This window comes from Rhamphochromis sp. 'chilingali', assembly GCF_963969265.1.
Source record: "Rhamphochromis sp. 'chilingali' genome assembly, chromosome: 22".
Classification (NCBI taxonomy): Eukaryota; Metazoa; Chordata; class Actinopteri; order Cichliformes; family Cichlidae; genus Rhamphochromis; species Rhamphochromis sp. 'chilingali'.
Window position 1 is genome coordinate 11,518,640 of NC_137950.1, and position 23,826 is coordinate 11,542,465.

Here is a 23,826-nt window from a genome sequence, read left to right on the forward strand (position 1 = left end):
TTGCTTCATTAATGGGGCAGACGCTAGTCGTTCAGCCAAGAAAACGCCTATTGTTCCCTTTACCTTCCCGTTTTTTTAATGTGTAGCATTAGTCGTGCAGTTGTTAGTGCTAGAGCATGGTGCTTTGATGATGGTCAAATGACAAAGTCTTAATAGAATATAGTAGGACGGGCAGGACAAAGGTGGGCAATGTTCAGCTGGATGCAGCCAATTTCTGTGTGAGAGGCCTGCCTAAAAACCCTATTCATAGGCTGTCTAATGCTGGTGCGTAATTAAATGTGATTACTGGAGCAGAGGGCTTCTCTCTCCCTCTCTGAGGGCCACACACAGGACTGGAGGCTGCGTGCATGCGCTCAATAAGGAGGCGCTAACAGATGTACACGAGCAACAACCACAGGCGTACCTAAAAATTCTCAGCCATCTCTCACTCTGACACAAACTCAAATACAAGTAAAATATCACTTAACTCTAAAATTTCAACCATCTGGCTACTAAGAAAAGCACCATTGGATTTAACAGGGAATAAGCCCAAAGGATTAATTGGCTGAGAAACTGAAAATGTTTCTTTTAACCAAATGATCCTTCAGCTGAAACTTAAAACATGAAGTTTAGTTGAGTTGTGTTATTACAAATGCACAAAAACAAACACATACCACAGCATGCAAAGGTAAATAATTTTTACATTTTTTTCATAAGAAATCAGCATTAACTATGACCTTCACTGGTGATAATCGTAAGGCAAACAAGCAGAAATATAAACACAAATCAATTATGGTTTCCATGCACACACGCACACACCTTTTTCTGGCTCACTCTCTGGTCCAGTTTCCTGGGCAGACACAGTCCCCCTGGTGCTCATGGGAAATAGTGAGCATGCCAGGCCCCACAAAGGCGTCCTTTCAGCCGCCTGCATGCTTGACCTGTGCAGGGTCAGTGCTCTGCTTTGTGCCCCTTGACCCTTAAGTGACCTGGGGTCATGCTGAGGGCCTGAGGTCAAATTCAGAGGCCTGCGTCTAATTTTACCCCAACCGGGTTATCCGTCCAAATCTGCCCTAAAATTTGCCCCCCTTCTCCCTCTAAAACCCACTACTGCCTCCACACATAACTGCGCCCTACTGAAATACATAAGCACTCTGCAGCCTAATTGGGCTACTGTGAAGTAGTCCCCACACTCAAGCTCTCTATCTCCTACACGCTCGCACACACACACACACACACACACACACACACACACACACACACACACACACACACACACACACACACACACACACACACACAGGACCGACCTGCTGTAACTGCACTAATACTCCATCCCATGGCCTTTGGTCTATCTAGAGGGATTAGGTGCAGAAAGACACATATACAAGCAGAGATATTGCCACGCACACATGCACAGCACACACACACACAGCACACACAAGCGCAGGAGGCCTGGCTGAGGGTCTACCTTGAGGGATTATGTGCAGAGAGACAGGACCCTCCAGCCAATCAGCCGGTCTGTCACATTGATTTTGAGGGGTCACTGGCGCACAATGGCCAGGGTTTTCCTGTCTTAACCTCTCTGATCATACACATATGCACACACACACACACACACACATAAACACACAAGCACGCACTCATCCACATGTATACATAATAAACATTAGACCGTCTAAATTTTAAAAAATGAACGGCAAATATACAAAGTGCTGAAAAAATAGACAAATAAGTACAATTAAAGGAGAATGGAGAAATATATTCAAATAAAAGTGTGTTTTCAGATGAAGGTGATACTGAAAGGCTGGAAATTCCTCTCTCTCTCTCTCTCTCTCTCTCACACACACACACACACACACACACACACACACACACACACACACACACACACACACACACACACACACACACACACACATACCTCTCTACAATTCAAAATTCCCCTCCTGCGCCTCTTAAAGCTTCATCACATCCCTGCTGCTGAAAATCCCTTGTCCCCGGGGGGAAGCACACCCGAATTTGGTGAGTGGGGGGGAAGCGCTCTTAGGTCAAACCCCCACCTCTCCCCCCGTCCAACCTGGGGCTCCTTCTTCTCTTTCCTGGTCATACAACACAATAGTCATCTATCAGAGAGGGCACCAGGCAGGCACTAAAGCTAACGGAAATAAACCGCCCATACTGCCAGCAATGTTTCAGGTGCAAGGCTGAATATTTTCTCCAACGTCATTCAAGTTTGGTCTATTCTCTTTTAGGCTTTTGTTGCTTGCTTCCCTTTCCTGACGGGAATATCTGAGGGCTCTGGAAAAACAGGATTCAAGCGTGTCTGTTGTTGGCACTGTTGTGGTTACAGAGCTCATCAGTGACGGAAGAACTATTTAGGTTCTTTAGTTAAGTAAAAGTGCAAATACAACAATGCCAAAATACTCAGGGGAAAAGAAACAAAAATAGTATTGAAAGCACTCTGGAAAAATGTATCATAGGACTATATGATAGGATAGATAGATAGATAGATAGATAGATAGATAGATAGATAGATAGATAGATAGATAGATAGATAGATAGATAGATAGATAGATAGATAGATAGATAGATAGATAGATAGATATCTATCCATTAAGGAAAAAATAAAGAAAAAATAAAATAACAAAGTGACCACTAGTGGGCGCCCAAGCATTTTCACAGTACTGAAACTAGCAGGCTGACTTGTCTTCACTCACCTCCTCGGCTGCCATCTGTACTTCCTGGAAACGCGTTTAGAAAAACAGCCTTGGTGAACTTACTGCCTTTTTTAATCAACTCGCAGGTTATATACACAAAAAGACGACAGTTGACCTTTAATGTCACAAAATTACCAATGATAACATAAACAGGACAGCGAGGCGGAGGGCGAGGAACAGAAGTGGAAGAGAAAGGTGAGCTAATGAGACTACAGTGATGCCACTACTAACGGGTCAACCTGTGACTTAAAATACTTTTATCCGGTCGCATTGTAAACATTGAGCTCGGCGGTGTGAATCGGTTTTACTGTAACATTTGAAAGGAAGACAGACTGGAAGTGTGTCGCGGGTTAAGCTCTGTTGTTTCCGTGTTTCCTCTCAGAGCGCCACGTCATTAATCGGCGGATGAGTTTGGTTCCAGCTGTGCGCTGCCGTTTCTGCCATCACTCCTATAACTCCGTTCGCCTGCAGCTTGCTGCTGTCCGGCTTTGCTTGACATTTTCTTACCGAAGGAGCAAGAAGCGTCGCTTAGGAGATTAAAGATGACTGCGTCCAACTCGGGTCTCATCATGAACGTGGTGAACAGCATCGTTGGAGTCAGTGTGCTCACCATGCCCTTCTGCTTCAAACAGGTGAGTCTGCTGCTGCGACGCTTACCTTGCGGGACTTGTCCTTAAGTCTCTCCGAAAATCCCCACTCTCTGTTAAAATATTTGCAGGATCAGAGGGAATGCTCAAATCCCTTTCTCCTCTTTTTGTCATATTAGGTCATAATCTTGTTTCACAAAGTTTTAGTAAGGTACAACAGGTAAACAGGTGTTACTAAGCACCTGAAGTGAACAATGCCTTTATTAATATCATTAGTAACATTAGTAACTTATACATCTTTCATAAGAAAGGGACTGCTGGGAAAAAGATCTGCTGTTACTGCATTCATCTTCTAATTTTTAAAAGGAAAACTCATTTTAACATATTAACAGTGTTATTCACTGTCAGGTAGCTTCATTTTTACCAGTACAAATATAATATATATCAATGTCAAAGGGTTATGTGATTGAATAAGAAGTACATTATTTGCCTCTTAAAGGTAGTAGAGTAGAAGAATAACAACAAAATGAGATATAAAAGTGAATAAGCATGACGGGATATTAATGAGTGACTGTGAGAATCACCAGCTTCCTCAGAATGTCAGTGAGCACTTGGTAAGCAGCATCTCCATCCATCAGCAGCACTTTTCATAGAGAGATGAATTTATATCATCACTATCACTATATGAAATTAGGAGGTGTTTTCATGTGAAGGATTTCACCCTCTGGGGAGCTCAGTGGTGCTCGGTTTCATCAGTGCTCTCCGGGTACTCTGGTTTCCTCGAATGTTAGGTTCTCAGCCTATGACAGCAGGGATGGAGCAGATTTAGCAGATTTATCTTGGAGGATATCTCCACTTTCTATGAACATGTAATGCCTTCACATCGCATTTAGTGCTTTATTACATGATTTTTCTTTTTAGTCAACGAAGCTATTCCCAAATTTTTAACTTTGTCATGCCTTTTTAGCACAACTACATGTTTGGAGCTTGTATTTGTTTTGGCTGTTCCTTTCTGTAGGCCTAGCATCAGAATCTTTTCCAGGGTATACTTGTTTTCCAGCTGGCTGAAGGTTTCCTCCCCCGTATTGTGCTTCTAAGTAGTTTGAAGGAAGAAATATTGTTTAAAGTTTAAGAACGATCTCATTTGAATTGGCTTGAGGACACGCCTGCTAACTTTCCATCTGTCTTCTCACAGTGTGGGATAGTGCTGGGAACTATCCTGCTGTTCTTCTGTTCATGGATGACCCACAAGTCTTGTATGTTTCTGGTCCACACGGCCAGCAGCACCAAACGAAGGACCTATGCTGGACTGGGTGAGCTAAAGTGGCAAACAAGAGAAATATTTACTTGTATTTATTTTGTTCTGTTATGTAATGTTTTCAGTCGCCAGTATGTTTGTGGAAAAGCCTGAATGGTGCCCATTTTAAGCAACAGCTGATTCCTGGTTAAAGTGGCGAAAGAAGTTGTTACTTGTCACTAGTTCTGCGAACAGTTAATAACTGTTTGCAGAACGTTATTTGCTTATAACAATGTTAGATGACATCAAGTGCAGAAGTGTCAATAACAGTAAAGTAAACAAATCTCTGCCCACAAGGACAATATTTAAGCTGCTTCCATATGTGTTACAAACGATGAATGAGGACATTTAATCTTGTTTGATTGTTAGTTTTATCAGGACGGAATATTTTTAGTGCACTGCATGTTGCTCACACTGATGGCACTTTTATTCTTCGCAGCCTTCCACGCTTACGGGAAACCAGGAAAAGCACTGGTGGAAACGAGGCAAGTTCATTGACAAATTTTAGTTTCTGCCTATCAGTAATACAGTTGTTGGATCACTGGAACATTTTAGATGTTCAGTGGAAACAATGGATCCATTACAATGGATATTTAGATTATGCATTGTAGGTCATGTTTAAAAACACATTTTCACAAGGTTTCTCTTGTCTCTCTCTTTTTGTGTCCCTGCAGCATGATCGGTTTGATGTTGGGGACCTGTATTGCCTTCTATGTTGTCATTGCTGATTTGGGCTCAAATTTCTTTGCTCAGCTGTTGGGTTTACAGGTTTGATATCATGATTTTGTTGCTACTCGCTTCTACTTTTTCATAATTTTAGGCTTTTGCGACCAACACTTGTAAAGATGTTGTGAAAACAGGAAAAATACTGAAACTAAGCAAGTGTGTTGTTTTGTCACTCTGTTGTGTATAGGTGACCGGCAGTTTTCGCGTGCTGTTGCTGATTATAGTGTCGCTGTTCATCGTACTCCCTCTGAGTCTGCAGAGGAACATGATGGCCACTCTGCAGTCCTTCTCAGCTATGGCGCTGATGTTCTACACCCTCTTCATGTTCACGGTTAGCCCACTGACACACACACACACACACATACATCTAAACTTTACACAGTGCATGTGAATAGGCTGTAGCAGAAATTCTTTTTAGTTGCAGATCTTGAGAAGCAAATAGTTGAAGCATAATTATCAGTAAAAAAGATTAAAAAAGATTGTTTTTGTTGCCTGTCTGTTAGTACAGCAAGTAAAGTACAAATAGATTTAAAGCATGTGTAAGTTGCAGCACAGCTTATTAGCCATGGTTGCTTATTTGATTTTCAAAATGTTATTTGGCCAAGTGGTCGTTTTGTTGTCTTCCCTGTTAATTCTTTCTTACGCGCACCATTGTACAGAGCTGTGACATCCTTGTGCAATGCCATATTGTCTTGCTCCTATTTTTAAAGAGAAAATCTGCATGAAGTCATTTGAGACAGAGAACAGTTGCTGCGCTGCTCGTTATAGACTGAAAAAAGGCTCTGCCCTGGGAAGGCACTACTTGGAAATGGCCACAGGAGACATTAAAAGTTGTGTTAATGGAAAGTAAGTGGAGAATAAATGGTCAGTTGCAATAAACATCAAACTCAACTGTAGAACAGAAACTCCCACATATGTCCGATTTATTTTACATATATCAAACTTAAACTTTTGGCTGTTTATGCAGCATGTAAAATGCTTTTTTTTCTTTAAAGACAAACAGTGTGTGTGCATATCTTTCTGGAGCAGCTAGTCAGCACTGATTGACAGCACCACCACATCAGCTGGCTGCGGTAGTAACTACTGGGACATAGTTTCCTTTAAGAAATCAAAATATAACCTTCAAGTTTGTGAAGTTACATAAATTACAACTTTTGCTCTGTGGCCAAGCCCAATGTTTAAATCAAACTTCACTTCTGGCCACAGTAACTGCATGTCATGCATGTGAAGTTCAGTCTAAATAGGCGTCAGTGCAGCACGGAGCACATTTCTTGCAACAGATTTCAGAATTTTGAACAGTTTCTAAAAGAAGTGCAGTTGTATGCCACGAAGGCGAAATTCAGCAGGAAGAGCGCGTTCACAGTCCGCTGGCAGGGCGGAGATGGCCTGTTGGCCTGCAGGGAGCTATGCACGTTTTCTCCTTTTAACAACAGAGAATGTGGTACAACCGGTCTGTGGGCCACTCTTGCTTGTGTTGTTGTTGGTCTATCAGGCCAACTCAGAGAAAAGCAAAGTTCTTGCATACAACAAGCCAAACTGTTAAAAACAATGAAAAGTGTCCATTTGAGACACTATCTGTGCTTTGCATACTTTATTTTTTGATCTTTGAAGTTATTTCATGTTTCTCCCATTCGCGATAACCTCCGCTGTTGCTCGCGCCACTATTTTGGCCCACACAACAACACACGGAAGCACGTGTGGTCCGTAAAAACCTCTCTGCACCCCATCCAAGCAAAAACGTGTATGCAGACATGCACTCTGGTGGGACCAGAAATGATGCTTTATGCAGCACGTTCTGATAGAACCGCAGGAGCACGCTGCCATTTGCATTTGCACACAGCCCCCTGCACAAGATGCATTTAGTCTGAAGTGTGGTCAGAGGTGAAAAGTTTGAGTGTAGAAACCATCCAGCAGCAGTTTTCTGGCTCATGTGATTCAACTCATTTGCTCTTTAAATATGCACACACAGTTGGTGCGTGCATGTGTGGGTAGCTCTGTTTTACTGACCTGCAGTACTGGTTCCACAGACTTCAAAATGCTGTTTGTACTATTTCTGTGTGATGTGAGTTCTAGCTCTGTGGCATGTCGATAAGGTGGAACAGTGGTGTGGTGTGTGTCCGGCTTTAGATCCAGGCCCGGCCTGGCCCAGACCCCTAACCATCTAACAGTGATGTACCTGCTTCCCTCCCTTTTTCATCCTACCATTAATTGTCCCCCTCTTTCATTTCTCTCCATTGTACTACTTTACTTCTTTCTTTCCCGTCTTGTCTCTCTCGTCCTTCTGCCCACCATCACTCTTTCACTCCACTCTCCTCATCTTTCCGCACCCTTTGTTTGCTCCCTCCCACCCCCTCCTTTTCCACTGCTGTTTCTGCTTCTGGTGCTGTAGATAGTGTTGTCGTCTCTGCGCTACGGCATAATCTCGGGCTCCTGGGTGGAGCGAGTTCACCTGTGGCGCTTCAAGGGGGTCATTCAGTGCCTGCCTATTATCGCCACAACCTTCTGCTGTCACCCGTAAGTAAACCATAGAATCCACCCCCCTCCCCCTCCCCAAAAATATAACATACCACTGTAAGGCGGTGGGGACGGAGAGGGGGTGAGTGAAGGAAGCGCGATGTTTCCCCCGCAGTGTGACACTCCTTACTCCCTCCTCCGACCTACCTGAGCCTTCTTCCTCCTTCTTTCAATCATCCACAATCTCACCTTTGATTGTGATCTGGTCTGAGCCATTTGAGCTCTGTGTGTTTGTGTGTGTGTTTTTGGTGGCAGTAGTAATAAGGCAGAGAACATAGGGAAGTGACAGGCTCATTTTTGCTGCCCTCCACCTTCAGTCCTGGTCTGTGTGGGTGTGGCAGGTTTTCCTTTGGGATCTTATCAGGTGCTGTGAGGAGCAAGACAGAGCACATGCTGATGAAAACCTATGAATTAGTGTTTGTCTACATATTCCTTTCATATGCCTCTTATTTCTTGCAAATTTATGATTTTTGCTTTTATTCATTTTGTATCATCTTCATTACTCCAGTTTTTCCACTACAGCAGGTTTTGTTCAGTGTGGGATTTCCTGTCACGTCTCTTTGTTATTTCCAGCTCTTCATTTTCTCTGGTTTTTCTCTCCCCATTTATTACTTTCATTATCTGTCTGTGAGCCATAAGCGAGGGTATTGTTCCCATTCTTCTTTTCACTCTTTCCCCAACTTTTCTCCATTTGGTTTGGGCTGTAACTCCCCCTTCCCCCCGCCTCCTTCCCCTCAGATGGTGCTGTCCTCGTTCAAACATGGGCTGCTCAGCGGCTGGTGGCTAGGGCACATCAATATGGTGCGCTGGGAGGGTGTGTTTCGCTGTCTCCCCATCTGTGGGATGGCCTTCGCCTGCCAGTCGTAAGTACTCCTCCACCTGTGCAGGATCACATGATGAAAGTAATGTCAACCACGACTAAATAGAATTCTGACGTTGGAAGCTCAGTGACCTATAGTGAACATTCGATATTAGTCTTATAAATATGTGCAGTGTAACTCCCAAAACGTGGGCTTTTCCGCTCTTCCACACAGGGAACTAAATGTTTTATCGCTGCATGTAGAGAAAATTTCACAATTGGTGCATGAATACTCACAGCATTTTTTTTTTAAAGCCACGGTGGAGGATTTGGGGTAAAGAGAAACAGATTTGTGGTGGAGGTGGTTGATAAGGCATCGCTATTTGTAAAAAGAAGCTGCTTTTGTTGCTTAGATGTGCTTTCTTTAGTTTTAACCATCTGCGCTTACTTTTCGCTTTGTGTTTTCTAATTCAGCCAGAAAATGACGGAATCTGACACAGAAGATGAGCGGACACTTATAAGAAAAAATAAAATCAAGTGGATGGTTTAGATTTGCAAAAGCTGCAAAGTACTGGATGCTTTTTGAGAGGGAAGGCATGTTGGATTTTTGAAGCTGACTATGCATTAGCTGCTGTCTATAAATATGCACCAGAGGTGTTGAAATATATGGCTATTGATGATAATCATGACATACAGAAGAAGCAATTGATAATATATGTGAGCAATCCATCACTAGCTTCTTCTTGCCTACACATATTATGCATTTTTAAAGTGAGGTGGTCACCTTACTTTAATAATCCATGAATTTTTCTGTAGCTGTGATAACGTCTCTCTTACACGCAGAGAGAGACTCACGTTCCACAACAATCCCACTAAATCAAACTGCGATGCTCACACAGGGAGAGTTAAGCTGTTGAGGAATTAATTCTTAATTTAGCTTCCGCGTTGTTGCCTTCTTGTGCCGCTGCTCCTCCTCTCTCCTCTGCATTCGTCAGCTAACACTAACGCCACACGAGACTCCGTTATTGTGCTTTAAGTCGCAGGTTTCTTCAGTTTGTTACTCACCTGATCGAGTCACAGCAGTCTGGTGCTCTAGTTAAAGTGCACTTTAAATAAAGTACCCCGCCTCTTAGCAAATGACAGCTGGAGTAGACTCGGGGAGCCCCAGTGATCCGGAATTGGATAAGTGGTTAAGGATAAAAGTGAATTCTTTTGGCCTTGATATTCATGTGGTGAACATCTGATATCAACCCTAATATTAGCGAAAGTGAAAAATGATGGGGGAAAATGAGGTGTTCTTTTCACTTCCCAGCAATGTTTTATTAAGAAACGTGTTAGTGTAAAGACCCTGTTTGACTCCAGACCGCTGTGTGCCCAGCTGTGATGCTATACCACTACATGTAATGGTAATAATGTATTTATTAGGTCAAAAGAGCTAGCAAAGTTTGAGCGTCCTATCGGTTGGGCTCTTATATATAATGAATGCTGTGCTGCAGTCTTTACTAACAGTAAATAATAGGAAGGTTTCCAACGCAGCGTTTGCATGCTGTTCACAATGCTCACTGGTTTATTTTCACTGATCACAGCTTCTTCTTCTTTACTGCCTCCATTTTCACTCATTTGCATGCTTTGTCACTGCCTCTTTTTGTCCTGTCCTCTACGCTTCAGTGCCCACTCTGGGCGTGCAGTGAGCTGAGCGGGTGGTTCAGCTCACTGCACCAGTATCCTGTTAGACATGAATGTCTAACAGGAGCAAGTTAATCTTTGGTGCTGGAGAGGGCTGTAGGGTGTTACGGTGAGGTCATCAGGGGCCAGATGTTTGGGTGGTGGCAGTGTATGGTTTTGTTTTGTGCGAGAAAGAGTGAGGTAAGTGATAGAAGTGGGCGACTGTAGCCTTGGGAGTGAAACAGGACTTTTTAATTAATGTAATCACACAAAGCTAACATAACATTATGGTATGGCAGACAGGCGTGATCATTAGCAAGCGAGGTGTGCATGTGATCCAACAAGAAGAAAGTATGAGCTTGTATGTGTTTATGTGTGCTTCCTCCGTCGTCCCACTAGTAGTGCTGAGTGATATTTGGCATGGCGATTTCTTGGCCTGTGGTAAGGCTGAGCGAGGCAAGCGCTCCGTTAGGCGGCAGGCAGCTTAAGCCAAACCACTAATCAACACATTGGACTGCCGCCATCTCACAGACACACTGATGTATTCACAGGCTGATTAAACAGCTCTCAGCACATTGGATTTTTATTACATTCATGAAATGTGTTTACTTTCAGTTAAAACATTACTTAACATCACCATTATGATGGGATGGGAGCTGGCCCTGTTGTTTTTTGGCTGAGCGTCTGAACAGCGAGGAGCAGTTAGCTCATAATAGAGGGACATAAGAAAAACATGTATGGCAGAAACATCTTTCTATGATGCTACTGCTGGTGTGTTTTCCAGTCCCATTTAATGACACTGTCTTCCACACACTCACTTCTCCCACAGTCAGTCTGCATCATATTTGAGATTTCATTGTGTTTAAGGACTAGCCTCCGAGTCAGGTCTATTGAGCAACCATTAGATGCTTTTGCACTGCGCTTGCAGTATAACGTTTTATTTAACATTGGTTATAACATTAACTGGTTTCCACATTAAACAAGCACAAGGAATGGCATCATGCTAGCTAATAAAACCGAGTGTGTGAACAGAGAGTCAGGCAAAGGGAGAACAAAGGCCAGTGAAAGTTGTGGTTTCTCTCTCTCTTCTGTCTTTCGCCTCTCACATGTATAAGAGAAAGGGAGGGAGAGAGAAAAAGGAGGCGAGTAAAAAGAGTCTGCCAGGAAAGTTTATAATGCTCTAAAACCTGTCCAGCCACTTGCAGTTATATATAAAGCCTGTAAATTCACTGGTTAATGTGCCGATGGTCCCCTCCACACTCCCACACTCGCCTTAAAGCACAGGACAGGAAATGATGAAAGGAGGTCGACACCTGTGTTAATAGACGAGCATTTCAGCCTCAGCCGGCTTTCACTACTGTCACCCATACTGTGTCTCTCACACACACAAACACATATGCAGTGGTATCTAGACAAACACTTGTGCATACCGTACATCACTACCACTCCCATTACATTACTTTCATCTACTGCCATCGTGAGAAATGACTGCAATAAAAAAATAAAACTTTAAGCATGAATTGATATTAATATGAATTAAGATTCATATTCTCAATATGAAGATTCCAATTGTTGAAAAACCTTCATTTATATGATGTTGTATGATTGATTGAGTCGAATGACTTTTTAAAGTAGTTTGATTACATCTAAGTAGAAGATTGAAGTATTAATTTCAAATGTTTATTGATAATTGCATTGCATTCATATATTTTTAATGGGCTAAACAAAGAAGATGAAATCGTGTAGATTAAACCATCCAGTGTTAGTTGGATATTGACAAGGACATGAGGGAAGAGATGCATCATTTGATTACTGAGCATCGCAAATGGACCCCCATATGGCTGCTTAATAAAGGAACGCTACAGAGCGGTTTCTAAATTTGAAGTAAGTGGCCGTGAAGACTGTCATATTGCCAGCTGTTTGGGGGGACAAAAATCAAATGAAACATCTGTAGGACTACGTTCCTCGATCTCCCTGCTAGAACTGTTGCATTGTAGAATTTGTATGTCTGATAATTCAGACAGTATAAGATCACATTGCAACAATAGTGTTGTGCCATGCAGTATACAGGGTGTTTTTGTTTTGTTTTTTGGCTTACTATCTCTTACAGGCAAGTGCTACCAACCTACGACAGCCTCGATGAGCCGTCTGTTAAGCGCATGAGCACCATTTTCACTTCATCTCTCAACGTTGTTACCATCTTCTACATCACAGTGAGTGGAACCACTCTTTCTCAGTTGTGTTCACATCACTCCTATTTTGTAATATTAAAGAGTATCTGAGTTTACTTATCTTAAAATTTTAACAGGTCACTGCCAAAAAAGCTAATGACATGAGTTCACTTTTTTTAATGTCTTTTAATGGGATTAGATTACACAATATCAGACTAATCTGGATGGTGTAAGGCATTGATTTGAATCTGGAGCTTGCAAATCAGTCAGTTATTCATAGACTGTATATAAAAGATGCAAACAGCTACCTTAACTTCACTCACTAGTTACCAAAGACCCGCTGAGTTTTAGCCATTGCTCTCTTGCTGTTTTTAAAACCGGATGTGACAAAAAAAATTAGGTCTTGAGGCACTTCCACACCGGCTTCATGTTTCAGACACTGAGGCTACATCAGTCTTGTACATACTGCCTCTGGTCTTTATGGACAAAACTTGCACTGTATCTTGTCCTGAGAGAAAGACTAGCATGTTAGATTTTTGCAGTCTTTCATGATGGTTTTGTCACTTCTGTGAGGGAAACATGATGAAGAGAAAGAGCAGTGACATTGTCCTGCATGTAAGTTGGTAAGCGTGATTAATCAGAGAGCAACTTTTAGTCTGTCATAGGTCTCACTCATGAAACAACAAGATTTTATGACCTCATTATAAACAACAACAATGTGTATTCTGAGCTTAGCATCCTACAGTACACACTCTTGATGGAGTTTCTGGTATTTTATATTATTTATGGCAGAAATGTGTCTTTATCCTGATATTAAAACAGTCTTGATGGCTGATATTGGCATCAGAAACTATAAAAATTCCTCCTTCTTTTTGCTTTTCCCCAAACACCATGCTTGGTTCTGTCTCCAGGTGGGTTTCTTTGGGTACGTCAGCTTTACAGAGAACATCGCAGGGAACGTGCTGATGAACTTTCCATCCAACCTGGTGACAGAGATGATACGCGTTGGTTTTATGATGTCTGTAGCTGTTGGATTTCCCATGATGATCCTGCCCTGCCGCCAGGCCATCAACACTATGCTTTTTGAGCAGCAAGTGAGTTCAGATATACTCAGACGCTCCCTTTGTCCTCTACATTTTAAAAAAGAAAGTCTTAATGCTTGTTTGCTTGATGGTTTTCTCACTTTACTGAATTGTTAATAGTAGAGGGATGAGAATTTGGATACAAATTAGATTGTGAAAGAGGACCTCCCATTCTTTCTTTCATGCAGTTTGAAGATGCATTTAGAAGTTTTTCGTGTAAACACAAACAGCAGGTGTTTCCCTGCTGTGCGCAGCATAAATGTATTGAATCTGTAATCAGTTTGTAAATGTGAGATTTGTTACATCACTAAATCCCCTCTTTAGCTCTTTTTTTTCTATCTTACCATTTTTGTCTTACAGCAGAAGGATGGGACATTTGCCGCTGGGGGTTACATGCCTCCTCTGCGCTTCAAGATGATCACCCTGTGCATTGTGTTTGGCACTATGCTGGGGGGCATTCTCATCCCCAACGGTACGTCCTTTTTGTGTGTGTGTGTGTGTGTGTGTGTGTGTGTGTGTGTGTGTGTGTGTGTGTGAGTGAGTGAGAAAAATTGGTTGTGGATTGCATGGACTAAAATAAAATGGTGTGTGTATGTGTGCTGCTCGCTGGAGGTCTTAAGGTGCATGTGTTCCTTTATGTGGGCGTAGCTGGGGAGCTTTACGATGTGTGTGAATGTGACTTTACGAGTCAGTGACTGTCACACTCTAACACAGTCCTTAAATCAGGGCCCTTACTTTTATCTCCTTTTAGATGGGCAGACAGGAAGATAGGGCTATTATTCTCCCGGACTCTTTCTCACACACTCGCACACAAACAAACGTCCAGTACACACCAGTATTGGCTCTCCGTCAGCTTCCTTAAGTCCTTGTCTCTCTCACAAAACGCTCCAAAATTGCATAGATGTAAAGGTTAGCATTATTTTGTGTTTTGTCCACCCACTGTTTGTTAAAGTTTTGATTGGGTGAACACGGAGACACACACAGAGCCGGTCAGATTGGCTCTTTGTGTATTTAATCAGGCTAATAGACTGCGGAGAAAGGAGGTAAGGACCCTGGGGGGAATGGGCACTAAATCTGAGGGAAACAATATGGTGTCCGTCCTCTAGATGAACGATGGGTTTCCGGGCTTGACGCCCAGTAGGCCCATTCGTTGTGACTTGGGTGTGGCCACGGCTCGCTGCTGCCAGCAGCAGTGTGCCACGGATGGCGTCTGTGAGGGGCCGTTATGAATCCAGTTTGTAATGAGGAGCCCAGATCTGGGACTCTAGCAGTCTTTTTTCACCCAGTCTTTTTTTGGCACAAAGAAACAGAACCAGTGCACTGAAACAGACAGAAACGCTTCAGCTCTGGTAACGTTGGTGTCATGTTGATTTAACAGTGTTTAGGTTGGTTTAATTAAGTTTTCATTGTACTGCAACATCTGGGGAGGCACACCTTGGATCTCCAGATCATTTTCCTGTTAGTTTAGTTGTTGTACCACTTGTCGAGCTAACTTTTGTCCAGTTTGTTATAACCATTTCAGACATTTAAGCTAACTCTTTCAGCACTCTATCCATTAACATTTGGTGAGCACCTCTGTTTTGGAACTAGTGCACTACAGGCCCGCAGATTTTTTATTAAACCGGTTTTCCTGTCTTTAGTGGAAACTATTCTGGGTCTGACTGGAGCCACCATGGGCAGCCTCATCTGCTTCATTTGTCCTGCTCTCATCTACAGAAAGATCCAAAAGAACAGCATCATTGCTCAGGTTAGAAGCTTTGAATCTGCACTTTTCCAGTATATTTATTTGGGGAAAATATTTTGTCTGACAATTTGTTGTTCTCCACTTCCTGTCCTGTAGCTGGTGCTTTTTGTTGGTCTGGGCATCCTGCTGATCAGCACCTTTACCACTCTCTCAATTTCGGCCAGTAGCCCCGGTCCAAGGATCCAACCTCCTCCTCCTGCACCTGGCAAGAACAGCCAGCAAGAACTACCAGACATCCCTGAACTGCACGGTAAAGATCGCGAGTTTCTGTAATGGCTGGCAATCACTTAGGAACTAGATGGGCTGTAAATGAAAGTGGTTTACTAATGAGCCATGGAAACATTTACCTCAGTGGGCCAGAGCCGGAGCTGTCTGTAGCATCTGAGATTGGACAGCAGAGTTGCATGTAATTATTTCCTTTAAAATGCACCAGCAGTACAAGAGACATGTTTGTTTCTTGTCTTATTTTTAAAGTCACAGACTGCTCGCAGCACCTTGAAGGCGCATTGTAAAGAGAATGTGAACCAGTAGCAAAGGGCCAGTGAGACTAAAACAAAAGCACAAAGCCACGGCAGAAGAAAGGCTTTCTTTTATCTCTCGGAGAAGAAAAGATGGAGACAGACAGAGTGACTGGTAGACAGACAGGCAGGGTGAGGAGATAACCTCTTGATAATATCTGAAAGCAGTGTTGAGTGCTTGACACTGATGAAGCGAGATTGATGCCCTTCAAACTCCAGCAATTTCTCTCCACCCCTCTACCTCTGTTCATTTCTCCTGCCACCCCCCTCCAAACCTCTTCCCCCCCAAAATACATTGTCTACACCCCCTTTCTCCCCGCATATCTCACATGGCAGCTATAAAATGCCTGCAAGCGCTGGCTGTATAAAAGGAAATGGGGTGTGGGGTGATGATGATATGGGTTTGGGGATAAATGAAAAAAAAAATGGAGACGAGACCCAGAGGAAACCTTCTGAGCTGATGTTTCCAGTTTTAGGGTGAAAGAAGAAGAGCATGGAGGGAGTCCTGACAGTTAATCATCCTCAGCTCTCGTGGTCTTTTCTTACTGTGCAGTTCCTTCTTGTTCACTCCCATCCAGAAACTCTCATTTGTGGATTTTTGTTTTTCCCTCCCAGCTTTGCTTCACACTAAACTCACAAGAGCCAGGATAAAAACTTGTTTTCTTTCTGCCACACTCTGATATCATTTCTCTCTCCCGTCACCCTCATTAATTCGACACATCACTGATGCCAGTCTTGCCATTTTCAGTATTTGCTGCCCCCTAGTGGCTGTACACGTCCAAAACCAAAAATGTCCATATTTTCAGATGGCATTTGGTATGAGAATTATAGCACCAAGAAATGAAGTCTAAGATTAACTGTTTTAATCTTAGACTTTTAATCAACTAAATGTCATAAGACTATAGTGGGCTAAAATCTAAAGTTGATTCGGTCGACTAAAAGATAAAGTGTAAAGTTTGTCATGTTTTTACCGGTGATGGTTGCTCCACACAGTTTACAAAGCAGCTTATTTTTCTTATTTTTGAAATCTGGCTATGTGTCGTGTTTTCTTTTCCTCCCAAGTGAATATAATCAGGGAAATAAACAAAAGAACCTGTACTGTTACCTGGGGGCAGATCAAATTTTTGTTTAGCCTTGTTCCAAAAAGAGAACTTCTAATTGGATCACTAAACTCGTCCCAGCCTTATTCGCAACTTAATTAGTTCTGATTTGATCTCGTCTCTCCAGAAAATTTTCAACTCATTTTTAATCATTGACGAAAGTGTCAATACATTCGATCACAGATTTTGTCCTCATATATTTGTCTGCATAAATTTTTGTTTACCTATCGTCTTGTTTGTGTCAGAAAACTGTGATGAAAATATGGGGATATCTTGGGATGATATCTGGCATTAGATTAGCTGACCATAGTGAAACAGTAGAACAGTAGCATTAATGAGACGTTCCATTTTTTGCACCTACATGCAGACAACCCTGCAAACAAGAAGCCAGTGGAGATAGAAAAGCCTGACAATCATCTGCCTGTGGAGGTGGTGCAGCCTGTGGAGCGGGACCCAGGTGAGCCCCCCCAGATTAAAGGACCAGTTGATCTATCGAAGGAGAAGAAGGACGAGGAGGTGCAGTTGGATCGTCCTGATGCGGGTAAGGAAACTGAACCAAAATCGGAACATTAACTGGATGTCGAACTTGTAAGGATTACCATTTCTTATTTATCCAGGTGTGGCAGTGCCAGAGGGAGAGGCCCATCGTCATGAACCACCCATTCCTCATGACAAAGTAATGGTAGACAGAAGAAAGAACATTGCAGAGCTGAAAGATGAAAACAAACAACCTGTTGCTGCAGAAGGTGTTGAAGAAAACCCTCTAAGAGGCAACGAGCAAGATTTCGAGAATGCTTTGAAAGTGGAAAACAAAGATGACAAGGTTGATGAAAAACCTGCAAAAGAAGAGGATCTGGGTGGAGGTGAAGTCTTGTCGAACGAGCTGGTTGATAAGCCTGTTGCAGAAGCAGGCAAAAAGTTGGAAGTTGCCCCATTAAAGGAGGGTGAGAATCTCAACGCTGTTAAAGAGCCCCTTGCAGATAATGCAGGTGTAGTGGCCAATCAGGCTGCAGAAGCCAATCAGGATGCAGCAGCCCAAGTCCATAAAGTGGGGAAAGCTGCAGATGCTGCAGAGAAAGGTGAGCATTTCAAGCTGTTTAACTGTTGGTTAAGCAAAATGATGAAAAAGGCGTTCTAAGAGAGTGTTTGTGATATGTAATGACCTTTAAGCTCCACCTGCTGAAGGAGAGCATCGCCCTGCTGAAGGAGAGCATCGCCCTGCTGGAGAAGAGGCTCCAGCTGCTGAAGGCAAAGATGCAGCAGATGACAAGATGGAAGGTAAGTGGAGTAGACATGTTCAATAAAATTCAAAGTTAAATTCATTTATTTAGTAGCTGCCAATTTTTTCAGCATGTTGTGAAAAACCTTAATCACGTCCACATTTAAAAATCAGCCTAAATCAATTTGCACTCGCATTTATAGTGGCTGATAGTTTTTTTTGTAAACCATGACCTGCTCTCGGTCGGGGGAATGGCCCTCACATTTGTGCAGACACAGACTTGGGTTTTTATTTTATATTAATAGTTTGCTAAAATGTGGTCCAGGCTTTCCTTATCTGTGTCACTGTGTAACACTGACATACTAAGTTTGTAGCAGAGCTTGCTAAGCATGGAAAGAGCTGCTGCCTGAATGGAATCCAGATGCACCCTAATTGTCCCACTAGAGCCACTTCCGCCAACTCTGACTTTAAATTGCTTCCGCTATGAGAAACACATACGAGACGTTCTCTTGTTTCCAGCAAGACTCAATACAAGAGTCTCCATGCATTCACTGCATCTGACAAGCTGAAGACCTAGTGAATCACCTTTATGGCCACAACATTGTCCCAACATTAATGGGAAAATCCCAGTACATTTATCTTTATATTTATATTCTTCTAATTTTCAAATATCAAATATTTTCTTACAAAATCACTTTGCTGAAGTTAAGACGTGTTTAAGGCAGCAGGTGTGTTGGTGTTGGTTATATTTAGAAGACGATTTGTTGTTTTTAGCAGTTTCCAGCTCTTAGAGAGCTGTACTGGATGTATGTAGCCAATGTTGATTCGCTAATGTGGTATCAACTGACCAATCAGAGCAGACTGAGCTTTCCAGAGGCAGGATTTGAAGAGACTGGAGGTAAAACGTTGTTTCAGAGTTCCTGCTGCAGGAAAATCAGCATGTGAAAAAATGTGTTTTTGAACATTAAAAATGTCAAACTGGTAAAATTGTGAAACTTTAACTAAGTGATATATGAGGACTTTATTTAAAAATGAAATGCTGGACTTTAAAAAAAAATCCAAATATGAAGTCAGGTTACAGGAAAGGCTCAATAAATAAATAAATAAATAAATAACAAACACTTAATTTAACCTCTTTGTTTTCTGGGTGGGAGAGTGCAGTATTCCTCTTATTGGCTAATTTAGACTGCTATGTAGCCCACTTCCTCTTTCTTTTCTCCTGCTTCGCTTGTTTTATCTTAATGATCCCTTCTTGCCTATTATTCCCTGTTTGATGGTGTTAAAAAAGAAAAAGTAGTACAGATGTTTCCTCTCACTTCTTGACTTAGCTCGATCCTCTTTTTTGGCTTTTGTTGACTTTCTCATTCTGTTATTCTGTTGTTTACTTTTGCCTTCTCTTCCTTTTTTCTCCATCTTTTCTTTCTGTCTCTGCTGGACTCCTGTCGCAGTGATAAAAAAGCTGGTTGCAGGTATGAACTCCCTCTTGCCTCTTCTTCAGGTTATCTCAATCTGTCTGTCACTCAAATTTTTAAACATTTACAAAATGGCTCATCTTTTTTTTTTTTTAATTATTGCTTATACAGTTGTGTGTGTTTTATGTTTGTGTGTGTTTATATTTAAACTTAATACTAGTAAACTAAAAGCACCCACTCACATTGCCTGTTAACATAATCTGTGTCCACACCTGCCTGTTTAAGGCTACAGTCTAGAAGAGCGTGTTAACTGGAAGTAGTAGATTATTAACTGTTTCCTGTCTGCCCCCCTCACCCCCAGAGTCTGGCCCTAGTTTTATTAAGCCTCCTAACTAATGCCCTGTTCTCTGAACAGGTCGTTACTTATTTTAATTAAATGTTTTTGAATGGTTTGTTTCCATGTAGAGGGTCAGCTGGACCACGCGGTGCTTCTGCAGGTCATTAAGGAGCAACAAGAACAACAGAAAAGGCTTCTGGACCAACAGGAAAAACTATTGGCTGTCATAGAAGAACAACACAAGGAAATCCACCAGAAACAACCTGCTGGTGTGTATATACCTTCTTTTTTTTTTTTTTTTTTTGTAGTCATGACAACTTGTAAAGAAAACACAACTTAAATGTGGCCCATTTAAGTTAAGGGCCACATTTAAGTGGTGGCCCTTAACTTAAATGTAATGTTTTTGCATTTAAAGGGGGCGCTGCTGAAGGCGATGGTGAGAAAGGCATCCAAGGACAACCAGAGATGATGGAAGGTGGAGCAGCAAAACCTAAGGAGTCTGGACTGGAGCAGCCCAAGGAGGGAGCTGGAGCTCCACAGGCTGGAGGAAATGAGGCTCATGCTCTGGCCCAGAATCAAGCTCAGGTTGAAGATAAAGGTGCTGAAGCTAACCCTGCAAAAGTAGCCGTACCAGCAGCTTACAAGGAGGATGCAAATGTTGCGCTCGCAGGAGAATCACATAAGGAAAGTGAGGTCGGGGCGAGGGGAGTGCCATTGGGGAAGCAAAAACTTGAACCTGTAGCTCAGAATGATCAGTTACCAGAAGAAGAGGCAATTGAAAAACTTAAGAAAGAAATGGTAGGCAAAGAAGATCAGGCAAAACAAGGAAAAGAACGGCTGGAGAGGGAAATGAAGGAGAAGCTAGCCAGGGAAGAGGAGTTAGAGAGGGAAAGATCAGAGAGAGAAAGGATAGAGAAAGAAGTTCAGGCACGATTAGAAAAAGAACGGCTAGAAATGGAGAGAAAAGAAAAGGAAAGGCTAGAGGAAGAAAGGATAGAAAAGGAAAGACAGGAAGTGGTGGCCAAACAAGAGTTGGAGAGGGAAAAGATAGAGAAAGAAGTTCGAGAAAGGCTGGAAAAAGAACGACTGGAAAGGGAAATAAAAGAGAATCTGATCAGAGAGCAAGAGCTTGAGAAAGAAAAAGCATTAAAAGAGAAACTTGCACGCGACAAAGCTGCAAAAGAGCGATATGAGCAGGAGCTGCAGAAAGCGGACAATGAAATACTTGATAAAGCAAAGAAAGAGGAGGCATTGCAGGAGGCTCAGGAGAGGCTGCTTCAGCTGCAGCAGGCCATAGAAGCTCAAAATGCTGGAAAAGCTGCACAGGGGGGCAAGATAGATGATGGTGAGGCTTTGAAGAAAGGAGGACGAGACCTCAAAGAGAAAGCTGCTGCTCAGCCAGAACCCGGAGAAGGGGAGGAAGATGGCGAGGTTCACCCCCAGGGCTCCCACGAGAAAGTTAGGAAGCAGGGAGAGATAGATCTGAAGCGGAGGCGTAGGTCACTTGGAGAGGCTAGAGGGCCCCTGGAGGACACTGAGGCGTCCAGGGGGGTTCCAGGGTTGGAGCCCCTGCTGGAGCTGGGGGGGCAAGATCTGCACGCAGCCCTGGAGGGGCAGCTACTGGCTGGGGCAAGGCTACACACACGGCAGATTAAACAGGCCTCAGAGGATGAAGAAGCTAAATAACACACACACATTCTTATTTAGCGGTCAAACACATACTGTAGACCTGCAGAACCTCTAATACTGTGGACCGTGATATTGCTGCCTTACATTCTCTTTTGCCTTTGGAGTTGTTAAGAAGTGGACTGTGTTGTTTTTCTTGATACTGTGTAATCTGCCAGGAAGCCAAAGTCTTTATCAAAGAGCAAAAGTGAATGTAAATATTAACTTATTTTTGTTTCCAGAGAAAATTTTGAAGAGGTCATTGTTTAAAGTGTACATACATCTATGCAATTACCTTTCTGTGGAGTGTTTTTGAAAAGGACGCTATTCGTATTTGAGTCACATGTACTCCTTTTGTTATTCAGTTGTTCCTTGGTCTTTGTAAATGTTGTAAATGCTTTTAAATGTGATCCATGTATTTTCTTATAGAACCCAGTTACCCCAAATTTAATGTACTGTGGCTTCAGGCCCTTTGATAGTGTTTTTGCTTCATGCTTTCAAAATGAGGTATTTAACTACACGCTGGAGTTTTGAGATATAGAGTAGCCTTACTATTTCCATAAACTGTGGACAGCAGAGCAGCTCGAACCAGACAACCTGGATCAATACCTGTAGTTTCTAATCATTCCATCTTTATTCCTAGTATTTCTTCCAGGTTGATTTATTAGTGCCTTTCACTTAACATACTACAGCGTATATTTTATTCAAACAAAATGTGTTTTTTTCCCCTCAATATCTGGTCTTTTTCTTCCACTAAATGATCTTATTTGAAGATATAATAATGGAAGGTATTTTGGACTTCTGTATTGTCTTTCATTGCCTAGCACTTCAACATATTGGACCTTTGCTTTATAAAAGAGGCTATTTTTGTGACTATTTTTCTACATGCATGTTATTTCTGTACATTTTGCTGATAAAAATTAATAAAGATCATATATCGAAACATCAAAGTCAGGGTTTTATTTATTTACACACAGACACGCACAGGTTTTCACGTTAAAGACTACGGCAGTTCTTAATGGCTTATCTCAACCACACCAACGTGAAAAACTTCTTAGCATCAAAAGTCAGTCAACTTGGTCTTCTTGAGATTGGTCCAGATAAGCCTGGATGATTTCCATTCATCTGGCTCTTTTTTTGGCCTGTAATAAAATCAAATATATAAATAGGTAAATGGATAACATTAAACAGAACTTTCAGTGTGACAGTTGCTGACACTGGCACTTACTGCATTGGTAAAGCAGATCTTCAGTGCTTCAAACTCTTTGGCACACAGATCCTTCCTCAGCTCCTGTGTGCCTGTTGTGGTAGCAGCTACACACTTTCCATACACTGCTGCCTGAATAACACACAAATTAAAACGTCACATGAAGCACATTTGTTAATGTAATAAATAACTGCATTACTTGGACCAATGTTTTATTAACAAATGTACCCATTTTTATTAACTTAATTTCCACTGTTTGTTTATTAAGAATTGGCACATTAACTTTATTGCCAAAAATTCACCAGAAGCTAAACCATGCTCTAAAATGTTAACTAGGTAAATCTAGTAATAAAAAATAATAATACAATACAAACAAGTGCTTATGTGTGCTTTAAAGAATAATTAACTGGTAGGTCTTTTTGTAAACTACATCTTGAGATAATAAAGTACATGGCAGCACGTGTATATTGTTAAAAGCTTAAATGAGGAAATATTTTGGATGTCCCCTACTGGGAGCTGCTGTAGAGATGGCAGCTGGCTTTGATGGGAGAGGCAGCTAAGTTTATTCATATCTAATGAGAAGAAGAGAGGTTCCAGAGTTGAACCCGTTCAAAGGATAATCTACCAAGCAGTATTTTTCCACCATGTACTTACCTCGTTCGCACACTGTGCAAAAAGTTCCGGGAAAAGTCTCATTTTCTCCCTAGTGCGACTCCAGACATTTGACCCAGACATGCTGTTCAGGCGTAAATAGATTTGTTTTAATATCTGGTAAATTTTTTAAGTCAACGATTTTAAAAAAAACGAAGCAGCAATATTTTCGTGTCAAATAGTTTCTTAAAACCTCTGACAACTCAAAAGAACCGAAATTATTTTTATCATACAACTAACAGACGGAGCTCCGGTGAAAACCCTGGGCAGCGCCATGTTGACGACTGTTTACGCCCATAAAAAAATCTGAACTATGATTCGTTCATTTCCTTGTCAGAAAAAACATTTCTGAAGGTTGATTCGTCATGTTCCAACTCCTGGTTTAACCAGAACGCCAATAGAGTCGAGGATTGCTGCTTAGTGTTTTGTTATT

General features: G+C 42.0%; 2 protein-coding genes across 5 annotated transcripts; one reads left to right on the forward strand and one right to left on the reverse strand.

Annotated features, from left to right (window-relative positions):
* The first annotated feature begins 2,695 nt into the window (after positions 1-2,695).
* Positions 2,696-22,431, forward strand: slc38a10 (solute carrier family 38 member 10). 4 transcript variants are annotated; one of them, XM_080872643.1, is made up of 18 exons: positions 2,696-2,894; positions 3,082-3,331; positions 4,482-4,599; positions 5,023-5,068; positions 5,258-5,351; positions 5,497-5,640; positions 8,562-8,686; positions 12,398-12,500; positions 13,370-13,552; positions 13,901-14,012; positions 15,181-15,287; positions 15,381-15,534; positions 17,270-17,443; positions 17,520-17,981; positions 18,073-18,180; positions 19,570-19,590; positions 19,999-20,139; positions 20,286-22,431. In XM_080872643.1, the coding sequence occupies exons 2-18, from the start codon at positions 3,242-3,244 to the stop codon at positions 21,554-21,556; spliced, it is 3,453 nt and encodes a 1,150-aa protein (XP_080728769.1). In that variant the 5' UTR covers positions 2,696-2,894; positions 3,082-3,241; the 3' UTR covers positions 21,557-22,431. The 4 variants fall into 4 exon arrangements, with proteins under 4 accessions (XP_080728769.1, XP_080728768.1, XP_080728770.1 ...); XM_080872642.1 differs by lacking the exon at positions 8,562-8,686 and adding an exon at positions 7,699-7,823 and having other exon boundaries at positions 2,697-2,894; XM_080872644.1 differs by lacking the exons at positions 8,562-8,686; positions 19,570-19,590 and adding an exon at positions 7,699-7,823 and having other exon boundaries at positions 2,697-2,894.
* Positions 22,432-22,480: 49 nt separating this feature from the next.
* Positions 22,481-23,683, reverse strand: ndufaf8 (NADH:ubiquinone oxidoreductase complex assembly factor 8). Its single transcript, XM_080872646.1, has 3 exons — positions 23,397-23,683; positions 22,764-22,874; positions 22,481-22,677 (listed from the first exon to the last, which is right to left on the reverse strand). The coding sequence occupies exons 1-3, from the start codon at positions 23,475-23,477 to the stop codon at positions 22,657-22,659; spliced, it is 213 nt and encodes a 70-aa protein (XP_080728772.1). The 5' UTR covers positions 23,478-23,683; the 3' UTR covers positions 22,481-22,656.
* Between the last annotated feature and the right edge of the window lie 143 nt (positions 23,684-23,826).